Consider the following 13336-nt stretch of genomic DNA (forward strand, 5'->3'; position numbering starts at 1 on the left):
CAATACAGGGAGAAGGAAGCCGGCAACGGGAGAGACGTGCCCCTAGAAGGGGGATTGCGGGGCCGCAGCCCCGCGCGGTGGAGGGCGCGCCGGCAAGGGCCGCGGCGCAGCGTGCTCCCGGCGTATCCCTACGCGGGTCCGCGCGGCCGCGAGGCCAAGGCCCGCGGAGAGGGGGAGGCGAGCGCCCGAGGGGGCGGGAGCCGGCGGGCGGGGCGGGGGTGGGTGGGCCCGGGCCCGCCGATTGGTCGACGGCGGGAGAGACGCTCCCGCACGCCGCCCGCTCTGATTGGCCCAACGGTAGGAAAGGTTAAACCAAAAATTTTTTTACAGCCCTAGTGTGCGCCTGTAGCTCGGAAAATTAATTGTGGCTATAGCCGCCTAGATCGCTGTCTCCCCAGCCTCGCCGCGGCCGCTCCGGGACGCGCCCGCCCGCCGCCCGGCTCTCCCCCCCTTTGGGCTGCTGCTGCTGCTGCTGTGACTGCTGCTGCGAGAGGAGGAGGAGGAGGAGGAAGCAGCAGAAGGGGGGGGGGAGCGGGGGGTGGGGGGGAGACCAAGAAGTAGAGTTGGGAGCGAGGGAGCTTCACCCCCGGGGCGGTGGTTGTTTCTTTTTTCTCTTTCTTTCTTTTTTTCTTTTCCCTTTTTTTTTTTTCTTCTAATTCCTGAGGGGTGGTTGCTGCTTTTGCTACATGACTTGCCAGCGCCGGAGCCTGCGGTCCAACTGCGCTGCTGCCGGAGCGCTCAGTGCCGCCGCCGCCGCCCGCGCCGCCCGCGCCCCGCTCGGCGCCCACCGGTCGCCGCCGCCCGCCGCGCCGCTGCCCCGCTCCCGCGCCGTCGCCGCCGCTGCCCCCGGACGACTGGGTGATGCTGGACATGGGAGATAGGAAAGAGGTGAAAATGATCCCCAAGTCCTCGTTCAGCATCAACAGCCTGGTGCCGGAGGCGGTCCAGAACGACAACCACCACGCGAGCCACGGCCACCACAACAGCCACCACCCCCAGCACCACCACCACCACCACCACCATCACCACCACCCGCCGCCGCCCGCCCCGCAACCGCCGCCGCCGCCTCAGCAGCAGCCGCCGCCGCCGCCGCCGCCGCCGCCCCAGGCCCCGCAGCCCTCGCAGGCGCGGGGCGTCCCGGCCGCCGACGACGACAAGGGCCCCCAGCAGCTGCTGCTCCCGCCGCCGCCGCCGCCGCAGCCACCAGCCGCCGCCCTGGACGGGGCCAAAGCAGACGGGCTGGGCGGCAAGGGCGAGCCGGGCGGCGGGCCCGGGGAGCTGGCGCCCGTCGGGCCGGACGAGAAGGAGAAGGGCGCCGGCGCCGGGGGGGAGGAGAAGAAGGGGGCGGGCGAGGGCGGCAAGGACGGGGAGGGGGGCAAGGAGGGCGAGAAGAAGAACGGCAAGTACGAGAAGCCGCCGTTCAGCTACAACGCGCTCATCATGATGGCCATCCGGCAGAGCCCGGAGAAGCGGCTGACGCTCAACGGCATCTACGAGTTCATCATGAAGAACTTCCCCTACTACCGCGAGAACAAGCAGGGCTGGCAGAACTCCATCCGCCACAACCTGTCCCTCAACAAGTGCTTCGTGAAGGTGCCGCGCCACTACGACGACCCGGGCAAGGGCAACTACTGGATGCTGGACCCGTCGAGCGACGACGTGTTCATCGGCGGCACGACGGGCAAGCTGCGGCGCCGCTCCACCACGTCGCGGGCCAAGCTGGCCTTCAAGCGCGGGGCGCGCCTCACCTCCACCGGCCTCACCTTCATGGACCGCGCCGGCTCCCTCTACTGGCCCATGTCGCCCTTCCTCTCCCTGCACCACCCCCGCGCCAGCAGCACTTTGAGTTACAACGGCACCACGTCGGCCTACCCCAGCCACCCCATGCCCTACAGCTCCGTGTTGACTCAGAACTCGCTGGGCAACAACCACTCCTTCTCCACGGCCAACGGCCTGAGCGTGGACCGCCTGGTCAACGGGGAGATCCCGTACGCCACGCACCACCTCACGGCCGCCGCGCTCGCCGCCTCGGTGCCCTGCGGCCTGTCGGTGCCCTGCTCCGGGACCTACTCCCTCAACCCCTGCTCGGTCAACCTGCTCGCGGGCCAGACCAGTTACTTTTTCCCCCACGTCCCGCACCCGTCAATGACTTCGCAGAGCAGCACGTCCATGAGCGCCCGGGCCGCGTCCTCCTCCACGTCTCCGCAGGCCCCCTCGACCCTGCCCTGTGAGTCTTTAAGACCCTCTTTGCCAAGTTTCACGACGGGACTGTCCGGGGGACTGTCTGATTATTTCACACATCAAAATCAGGGGTCTTCTTCCAACCCTTTAATACATTAACATCCCTGGGACCAGACTGTAAGTGAACGTTTTACACACATTTGCATTGTAAATGATAATTAAAAAATAAGTCCAGGTATTTTTTATTAAGCCCCCCCCCCCCATTTCTGTACGTTTGTTCAGTCTTTAGGGTTGTTTATTATTCTAACAAGGTGTGGAGTGTCAGCGAGGTGCAATGTGGGGAGAATACATTGTAGAATATAAAGTTTGGAAGTCAAAATTATAGTAGAATGTGTATCTAAATAGTGACTGCTTTGCCATTTCATTCAAACCTGACCGGTCTATCTCTAAGAGCCGCCAGATTTCCATGTGTGCAGTATTATAAGTTATCATGGATCTATATGGTGGACGCAGACCTTGAGAACAACCTAAATTATGGGGAGAGTTTTAAAATGTTAAACTGTAATTTGTATTTAAGAAGCATTCGTAGTAAAGGTGCCCAAGAAATTATTTTGGCCATTTATTGTTTTGTCCTTTTCTTTAGAAAACTGTTTTTTTCTTTTGTTTACTTTTAGACCAAAGATTGGGTTCTAGAAAATGCACTTGGTATATTAAGTATTAAAAAAAACAAACAAAAAAAAGGAAAGTTGTTTCAGTTGGCAGCACTGCCCATTCAAATGAATTGGAAGGGGAAAAATTAATGATTGCCTTCAGTTTGTGTTGTGTATATTTTGATGTATGTGGTCACTAACAGGTCACTTTTATTTTTTCTAAATGTAGTGAAATGTTAATACCTATTGTACTTATAGGTAAACCTTGCAAATATGTAACCTGTGTTGCGCAGATGCCGCATAAATTTGAGTGATTGTTAATGTTGTCTTAAAATTTCTTGATTGTGATACTGTGGTCATATGCCCGTGTTTGTCACTTACAAAAATGTTTACTATGAACACACAGAAATAAAAAATAGGCTAAATTCATATATATCTTGATACTTTTGTCTCTTTTATTAAGTAGAGGTAATTTTTAAAAGACCATTAAAGTCCTAGGGAATTCAAAGGCTTTTTCAGCCAACTAAAATTTAAACTGCTCCTTTCATTTGAACTGAGACTTTAAAAATGAAAATAGTATTATTTTCCATTGTGGAATCAAATTTTACAAGGAGCAGGCTATTTAATAAACACTAGCTTTAAACAAAATATAGACTTTTCAGCTGATGTCTTTAAGTTTCTGTAGATATACAGCAAAAAGATAATTTAATTTTATGTGCATAGCTATTTACCTTGTGTTTACTTTCAAATCAGTTAATAGAATGCTTACTTTTTATATATTTTGTTTCAGGTATCTTGTTTATAGCACTTGGCAAATTATAAATAAATATATGTATATGGTTAGATAGAAGTGAATATAATGCACACATATGTAATATATATAGACACACAGAGCCCTTCAGTTCAGGTACAATTTGCGCTATGAATGCTGCAAATATTTTTGTTTAAATATTTGTATTTATACTTTCTAAGTCAGCATTTATTTTTGTGGCTGTTTACCCACAATGAAAGAGTTCTAATAAAGATGTGCTGAAGTTGCAATATAGATTTTGCTGAAGTGATCACCTGTTGTAATGACTTGCAGATCAATGTTTATATTTTATTTTTAAATTATAACAATTTAAAATTCTAGATGTTCAGAAGAAGTAAAATGCCTCTTTCTTCTTTTCTTTCATTTTTACAACATAGAGGTATTTATTTGATTCCCTTTTGAATATGTCTGTATAATTTAATCTAGAGATTTGTTCCTTTGCTTATAGTCATAATTTTGTTTTAACTTGCGATATACATATGCATGCATATATATGCATATATATATAAATCTGAAACAAAATGAAAACATTTTTTGAATTGTTTCAGCAGCCCAATTGCTATGACTCCAGAAAATAATTAGAAAATCTAAGTAAAAGGTTTAGTAACTAATTGGATCCTGTGGTGAGTCCGTGGAGGACAAGTTGTTCATTTGTTACAATTGTATAGTCTGAAATGTGTTCTGCAGTAATGCAATAAGCTGGCTACTTCTTACAATGGGCCCAATGAAAAATAATCTGTCCCCAAGATGTTATCGGCAAACACTTAGAGAGTTGCTCAGGGAAAAAAAAAAAAAAAAGCCTAGGAGAGAAGCAAGCTGACTCAAATAGATTTGAAATAGAAATACAGAATAGTTAATATTGGAACATGGGGGTGGGCGAATTGTGGACTGGAGAGATAGAGGAAGAGTGAGAGAGGGAGGAAAGGGAAAGAGGATATTTAAGCTGAAAAAAAAACTGTCACCACAAAAAGAAAGAGAATGAATGAGAGAGAGAGAGAGCTAAGGAAGACAGAAAGGTGAGGACCAGGAAAATTAAAAGAGCTGGAGCTAAATATACACAAATGGGGAATGGACCAAAATAGACCAAGACAGCTAGTTTAATTATCTCCTTTAGGCAGACTGGATACAATTTTATTTTCTCAGTACGTGAGCAGTTTCACCAGAGATCCAAGTTTCTTGAAAGTTAACAGTTCTTCAGAAGGAAGCATGAAAGAAAATTGCACAAATAAATTGTTTTAGAAGCCAATTTTATGGCTGATATTAAAAATAGTAATAGAGTCCAAATGAATGAGGTTAGGCAAAGGAAATCCCCATTAAACATTTGTGAACCAAAGCAGCTCAAAGAAAGGCATGTGTTTAGACTGGAAAAGGTGATGATGTATTGTTTGCTTTTACCATGGATTTCACTTGTGGGATGAGAATGTACTGGCACAGAAGAAATATAATCTTTTGTCTATCAAAAGTTAAAGAGAAAGTTGAATTCTTAAATTGAGATAAAGGGACATCGATTTAGAAGAAAGATTTCCCCATGAGTATTTTTTTTTCTGGCCATATTAAATAACTACACTTATTTGTGATAAGTATTTATTTGCATGATCGAGAAATAGAATTTCAATGGCAAACTTCATACGTTAAGGTCAAGAGTAAAATTGACTTGATTAAATTCATAGAAACTAAGGACAGGAAGTGGAGTGGAAGTTCTACTTGGAAACATGTCTATGTTCCATATATAATGGATGTGATTAGAAGTAAGACTAGCTTGTTTAATATGCATGCTAGATACGAAGGGGGATATGCAGAGAGAGAGAACTTTCTGAAGGCCACCTGAAGCCCAATATGAACATTTCATTTATCTCAATCTGTCCCTGTCACCCAAGTTACCTTCTTCAAAAACACACGACAGTCTAGCAAGGCATTTAATAGATTTTTTTTGCAACAAATTGGTTGTAATGTTGTGTTGATATTTGCTGTCACCAACCTCTGCTGGTTAAAATTAGCTTGTGCCAGAAAAACACTTCAAAACTTTTGAAGCTTTCCTTCTTGCATACTTACAATTGTTTTTGATAAGATGAAGGTTGCTCTTTTTGAGATTTTGGAACTGAAAGTGATCACGACTTAAAACTTGAAATCCCAAATTACAGTTTATTTCCAGGTTTGAAGTATTTTACTTGACCTTATCTGGTATAAAGTTAATATAAGTTATTAATATATAAAACATTGAGAAAACAATTGAGTTAAACTAGAGCACTGAAAGAATTCTTCCAAAGATGTTTCTTCAACCTGTTACAAAGCTGGAAATCCAGCAAACATGAGGCCCAGAACTAAGAAGATTTAATATGAATATCTTTACAGTCTTTACATGGAAGATTTCATGTACTTTCTATGACTTGCCTAAAATCAAGGGTAGAGAGTCAAAAAATGAGTCTTGTAGTGTGTTGATTTAATTATGTATATTTAAGTTGATGAATATTTCACCCAAATAGGTGGATAAATCAAATATATTTAGAACTCTAAATATACGAATGCGGTTTTTTAAAAAAGTGTGTTTTCTACAACATTGTTGAGGAATTTGCATGCATTGAAATAATTTTGTTTTTGAGAAGTTAATTTTATGAATAGCTAAAGCGGCTGGTTGTGTTTGGGACTAAATGCCTGTTGGAGAAATAGGCTAACAAAGGGTGAAGGTGAAGATCATTAGAGGTTTTAGAGCTGGCTGAGACGGGTGCTGGGGTTGTGTAACTGTGCCTAGAGGGCGGGGTTCCTGTACATTCCTACTTCACCAGATAACCTGCCCCCAACACCACTCCAGCTTCTGCCAGACAGATGGAACTCTCCAACGTGAAAATCTGCGCAGACATTCCAACAAGCAGGGTAGGTGAAACTTAAATGAAAATTCTCCCCTCTTTTTTTTGGACTTGAGGCAAGATCCTGGGGATATGGAAAGAATAGGGGTCATCTAGATTCTGCTTTCGCGCTTACACACTTCTGCATTCTTCCTAAGAGCGACCTACCTGTAAGAGTTCAAAGGCGCTATCTCTCACTGTACTTCGTTCTCGATTTTCTCTTTCTCTTTTTCTTTTTTTTAAGGCTTTCTTTTTTCATCCCAATCATTCCCCCTTCCCTACCCTCCCTTCAGGGCCTCCCCTCCCCCCAACCACCAGCAGTTAAAATAAGCCTCCTCTTAGTTTTCGGCCCCCAAACCGACCTTTACTCCACTCCAGCGGTCAGTTCGCCGGGACCTTGTCCTGAGGATGTAGGCCAAGGTGGCTCTGGGGAATATATGATGTAGTGTTACGTTTGGAGTCTCTTTTCTCCCTTCCGATTTCTATCTGTTTTTTTCCTCCACCCAAGACTCTGCCTGAGGTTGTCCGAAGGATGCCGAGAAAAAAGACTGAAGGACTGGAAGCTCTCTTACCCCGAGATTGGTAAGTGAAAGTGCTTTTCGGAGGGGAGGGGGGCTACGCCCGACTGCTTTTGACTGAGGCTGAAACCGCGACTTTTAGGTCAGGGACTAAAAGTGCTCCTCTTTTTTTGGAAAAATTTCCTTAGCAGGCGCTCCGTATCAGCAGAAGTAGCTGAAAGAATGCATGATTTTTCCACGTCGGCAGAAAGTCACAGTGGATCCCTAAGTAAAAAGGATGTAGATATGACAAAGAGGGATGAAGAGAAAATGAAACGAATTTATATGGAGAAGGGGTACTGGGAGACTGAAATAGGTCCTAAAGTACAACGTAATTCATTTCTTGGAAACATGATTTCTGAGTCTCACTGCAGCTTCGAGAATACCCTAACGGGCCTTTCTCAACGTTCAAACCCATAGGTGTTTGCTCTTTCTATTTGAGACAAAGGTTTTTGTTCGAGAGCCAAGGACTTGCCTCATTCTGAAGTTCTTTTTTCTTTTCTTCTTTTTTTTTTTTCTTGGTAGAATGCCCTCCTCCGCCTATTTTCACACTCACATCCCCAACCTCCCCCAGAGCTGGCCTCCGCCCCCTGCTCCTGGACCTGGGTCGGGCGAGGGCCCCGGGGGCTGAGCGGACCTGCTCCAGGTAGAGCGCGGCGCGGGACCGGGTGGGAGGTTTCTCTGCCGCGCCTGTTCGAAGGACTAGGGAAATGAGCACCGTTCGGGGCTTGACTTTGTCCCTGCTGGGAATATCCCAGTTACCGGCTTTGGGAATCTCAGGCAAATAATTGATTCTTAATGCACACTTAGGAGACGGCAGTGTAAGCTCGAGAGCCTGGCTGTCCCGAGAGTGGCTGCGAGCGCGCCAGACACAGGTCGGCTCGGCCCGGAGCGAATTTGGGGCCCTCGCCGTGGTTTCCTATTAGCCGTCCTGGCGCCTCGGGGACTCCTTGGTGAAGATGGAGAGGGGCGCGGTGACGGGACTTGGAGTCCTTGCGGCAGGGCCCTGGCAGCTTTGTTTTCTCGGGTTTTGAAACCTTGTAGCAAAGTGACTTGGGCCGTCGAGTCGGGGCGGCGCGGGCGGAGCGGTGGCCGGGAGCAGAGGCGCTCCGGGACGCGGCGGCCGAGATGCCAGCGGAGGGAACCGGGCGCTGCGCGTGGAGCAGCAAGGTGAGGGCGCTCTTGCCCAGGACAAGCTGAGCTTTGAGTTGGTAGCTCACGCTGGCTGGTGCCAGGAAAATTGACTCCAGAACCTTGGCTGGCGCGCTTCCCTACCTTTTTCCTTTCTTCTTATTCTTCTGTGTTCCCCCCGCTCCCCCCTTTGCCCCGAGAAAGTTGTTTCTTCTTGTTTACCTGGTGCGGTTTCAAATCTCAGCACTTATCTGCTAGTTGATAAAACTGTTTTCTCTGCAAAGACATCTTTTCTTCTTTCCACTCCCTACTCCCCTTCCATTTCGCTTTCTATCCCATTTTCCTTTTCTGCCAAGCCTGTGGTCCAAGATAAAGGGTTCTTAAGGAAAAGAGGTAGCCTTGGGATAGGAATTTCCTTAGCACTAAGGGTGGCCGTGGGCTGGGGAGAAGGAGGCACGGGTTTGGGTGGGCAAAGCATCCCAAGTGTGCCGGAGATTCTCAGGCTGTGAGCTTCAGCTTTGGAAAGACGATGGAAGGAAAGGATGATACAGAATAGAGCTCATCCGCTTCGGACCGCACCCCACCCTGCCCTCTGTAAGACCCAATTTCGATCCTGCAACACCATCCTCACCCGGCCCTATATCAAAACTTGAGGTAGGCAGAAATTTCGAAATTGTTGTGACCAGAAAAGACATTTAAAATAATAACAAATAACTCTCAAAATTATGTTTGTGTGGGTGGGAGGGGAGAGAAAATGCCCCATGTCCCTTTTGTGGTCTGTTGCCTAATCCTCTCCCCTAGCATTCGGCCTTTTGGAAAGCTGCACGGGAGGAAAGCACGCTTCATGTTGCGAGATTTGAAGATTCGTGTCCGAATGAAAAAGAGGGTTCAGTTGCCAGACATTTTTGGATATTCATTTTCACCTTAGGTTGAATGTCCCTACAGGGCTAGCACTCCCCAATTTGGGGTAGTCTTCTTCAGTTTTATTCCTCCTCTTCTTCCCTCTTTATTGTCTCATTCTCTGAATTAGAGGGCATTTAAGATGCAAACATATCTTCCTCCACGTCGTTATGGCATGGCGTTGTTGACTCCGTTGATTGAGCAGGAAGACTAAAAACTGTAGTGGTGTTACGGGAGAGTTGTCTCTCTTCTTTCATTTTCTCACTGCTCTGAAATTTAATGACCTGATCATTGTTGTTTGAAGTTAAATTATCTGTTAAATTAGCCCTAAACAATAACTGATGATATTTTCCGTTTGGGTCTGGTTGCCCCTGAATTATGTTCCCTGGATGGGAAGGAGAGGAGTCAAAGAGAATGCTTGGTCACATAATAATATAAAGATAATCAAAATCGATATTTTGATCTGATGATATTATGTAAGATAAATCATTTTCAAAGAAGCTGAATTTCATAAATAAATTCTTTTAAAGGCCTGTGCTTCAGAAGGACCACACTAATTCAAGGATGAATGTAAATAAACATCTTTGTTGGTTAAGAAAAAACTATGAACACCGCCGTATTTTCATTAGTCTACGGAACCTAAATCCTCAAACTCATCATGCAGTGGTGCTTGCTAATCTAAATTAATTCTGCCCTCCAGGGATAAATATTCTCAAAAAGGAAGTTTAACTTGAAGCAAAATCTAAAACATTGTTTTGGATGTGAATTTCTAGAAATCCAAAGTATATTTATTTCTTTGAGTCAGACACTTGTTTGTTTTGCAATCATTATATGAAACAATTTTGGAATAACGCAGATGCTTCCTCCCCCCTTCCTTGTTTCAGATTCCTTGCATATGCAGGCATAGGCGTAAGAGCTTCCAGGATATACTGAGGAAATGACACTTTTATCATTTGTTTTAAACAAAAGGCCCAAAGAATCTTTAAACCTAAAGGTATTACAATTGTTGAAAAAAATCTTTAAAAATAATGAGCCCTATTGTGTGTTTTTCCTATTAAAATGTGCTGAATGAATAATTAGAGGCTATGATGAAGGTTGAAAAATTCAGAGCAGGAATAAGGTGGTAATTTTATTATTTTATACTTTTATAATTTTTATAATTAATGATGTAGTTTTAAAGTTTGGCAAAGCTTTCCTAGAAAAAGTAGTGTACTCCTCCCACCCCATCAAAAATACTCTCAATGGAATAAAGGAGAATCAGGTAGAACTGGCAATAGGGCTTGTTTATTTATTTATTTATTTATTTATTTATCTAGCAGTAGTAATATCAGTGGAGTTGAAAAATATACTTTTAATTATACATTGTGAGCTCTGATTGTAGGTCGGAAGACTGAAATCGATCATTGCTCCATCGATAGGGTTGTCTATTACTGCATTGATTTGTGTTTATTTATGCAGAGGCTTTCAGTTATTTACTTACATATTTCAGCATCTGCCTCTTGATTATTGTCGCAGGTTGGTTTTAATGAAAGAGCTTACATAGGAAACACACTTGACAGATCAATTTTAAGTAAAGCTGATAGCGAATTATGGCAACCCAAAGAGTTTACAGAATTACTTATTCCTACTTGCTTTTTAGCAATTAGGAAACTGTTTCTGATTAAAACTTCATGCAACTTGAAAACTTCATTCTTCTCTTCGTGTATTGTATTGTTATGTTTCAATAAAATAGGAAAATAGATGATTTTATGATGTCAGACATAATAGAATGGAACTGATGAATGAGGCTTGTTGTCTTTTTCTGTTGGCGTGACTAGGTTACCCTCAACAGTAAGGTGGACACTGGGTTTACTAATGCTGTAGATGAAAAATCAAGGAGCAGCGGGATTTGAATATAGAAATAGTGTTGTTTTAAAACATCCATTATCTCGAGTTATGCCAGGGATACTTATGCTGAACAGGATATTCCAGAGTTCTTCAGTACGAATTAAATGCATATATACAGTCATCAATTCTATTATTTAGTGTATAGGTACAATTATACCTTATGCAGATAGGCATTTCTCTTGAACTAATAGTTCACATATGAATGTTATGTATCAGGGCTCATTTGAACAAACACAACAGCTAGAGACCACGGGTGTGTCTTTTATATGTACAAGGCAATAGTGGGAGATTGAGATGCATTGTGTTTATGCTTCTCTTATTGTCATTACAAAATATTAAAAGATGAGTTGGAAATTGAAAAAAAAAGAAAGTGGCCTAATTTATCAAGGGCTATTTGCTCCTCCTTTTATGAGACTTTTCCTGCAGTTTGGAGGATGAGTCTTTCCTTGCTAATAATCTGGACTACATCTACCAAATACAGTTAACAGTCCCATTCTTCCTTTCTTGCGCCCCCCCACCCCCGACAGTATTTGCGATGAATATGAAAGGAAAATTAACCGAATATTAACCGAATTTCGGTTAACCGAATTAACCGTTTCCCAAGAACGAAAGGGCCTTGGGAGATGGCAAAGGAATTAATCTCCACACCCTGGCGAGTTTTCCTGAAACTACTTATCCTCAGCATCCGCGCTGTGAGAGGTGGAGCCTCGCAGTCCGGCGGCTGCAGGCAGAAGGTGGGCGAGCCCCGAGACCTCAAGCTTTGCAGAGGGTTGAAAGGAGGAGGAGAGGGAGAGCTTTCCGTTTACTTCTTTGGTTTATTTTATTTTTCTTTCCTGTACCAAGCCCTTCAAGTTAACACAGAGGCATAGCCCTTTAGGACCAAGCACTCGTGGCATTCTTGGGAGATTGAGATTCCAGAGCATGGGATGAACAGGACTTATAGCTAAGGGGTGCTCACCACCGCCCCCCACCCCAGCCCCAGTCTTTTTGCGCACGCACCAGCTCGTCCTCACGTGCATCGGGGTAGTGGACAGTGTTGACTTGAATTGCTCTCGCTTGCTCCAAGCCTTTCCTGTGAATGAACCCGAAAACACTCGACAGGTCGTGAATAATCGTTTTAATGAGTGTGCAAAGCGTGCGACGGGGTGCACGGAGCTGTCGGGTTAAACAAACAACTTGTACCCTGACCAAATCCGATTGTTAAAGTGCAAAGTGATGTCAGTACCATTTCCATTGCCCTTCGGAAAACCACAGATCTGACACGCGGGAGTCCAATTTTCCCCATTAAAGAAAAATAACAATATTTTCCAGCCGTGTATGTGATCTTCTTTAATATTAATCTGAGCCGAACAAAACCTCATTTGAAAATCAGAGAAGTAGTAGTGTCACTGCCTCAAAAACCAATCGAAAGAAAGGAAAAATGAGGAAGAAATCAGAACAAATATGAAAAGTCTGAGGGAGGATTTGTTTTTGATAGTTCACACATCCTTGCTGATCAATATTGTAAAAATCTTACCTTTATGTGTAGAATTGTATAGCTCACTAGAGGCAAGTATCAAGTTAACTGTATCTAAACAACTGGGATTGGTAATTTGGTTCCATACTAAGATCAAATCTCTGAACCTGTAGTGACTTTTTCTATTGAAAATTTAAAATATTTGCTGTTTATGTGTTAGCTTGTGAAAGAATGGAGGGATAAGTTGTTCCCACATTGATGCTTTCAAGGAAAACAGTTTGAAGGAAAGTAAAGGCAAAGGAACCCTGATGGGCCACCATCTAAAACAATAACAAAAAGCACAACTTTCAAGCTCTTCACGAATCGCACTCTCTCTCCCTTTTTTTTTTTTTTTTTTTTTTTTTTTTGCATAACTGCACCGGGGAAATAGTTTTGTTTCTTTCCCATCCAGTGAAAAGATCTACTTGAAACCAGCCACATGTGCTTCTTTATTTGTTCATTCTTTTATCATCTTTTACAATTCCTAACATCAAATACGTGAAGAGTAAGAAAGTAAAACCTCAAAAGATTTTTTAAAAATCTCTTTTGCGTAGTCCCTCTAAAAATTTTGTGGAGAGGAGAAACGTGTAAAATACTTACTCTGCCAGCACCTCACATACATTCACAAATCAAACAAAATGGCCAAATGCTTGGAAATCAGTTTATAAGTTCCAAATAACTAGCTTCTTCAACTCAATAACAGTATAGGGAAATTAAAGTTTATATTTTCATCGGACTAAAGATTATAGATTATGTACTTTTCTTTATTAAAGACCTAAAACGTATCATGTCCTATAGTCTGAGAGGTTTTTTTGTCCTCTTATAATTGTAATCGGCTTGCAGAAATGAAATGTTAGAGATAGGTACACTTGAATATGGAA

General features: G+C 44.0%; 1 protein-coding gene across 1 annotated transcript; it reads left to right on the plus strand.

Annotated features, from left to right (window-relative positions):
• The first annotated feature begins 215 nt into the window (after positions 1–215).
• FOXG1 (forkhead box G1) lies at positions 216–3264 on the plus strand. Its single transcript, XM_023623387.2, has one exon. It carries the CDS (start codon positions 862–864, stop codon positions 2338–2340), a length of 1479 nt encoding a protein of 492 aa, XP_023479155.1. The 5' UTR covers positions 216–861; the 3' UTR covers positions 2341–3264.
• Positions 3265–13336: the final 10072 nt, after the last annotated feature.

This window comes from Equus caballus, chromosome 1, assembly GCF_041296265.1.
Source record: "Equus caballus isolate H_3958 breed thoroughbred chromosome 1, TB-T2T, whole genome shotgun sequence".
Classification (NCBI taxonomy): domain Eukaryota; kingdom Metazoa; phylum Chordata; class Mammalia; order Perissodactyla; family Equidae; genus Equus; species Equus caballus.

What these genes read in the sequence shown, in the direction of transcription:
- FOXG1 (XM_023623387.2), top strand. Translation starts at nt 862, where the DNA reads ATGCTGGACATGGGAGATAGGAAAGAGGTGAAAATGATCCCCAAGTCC.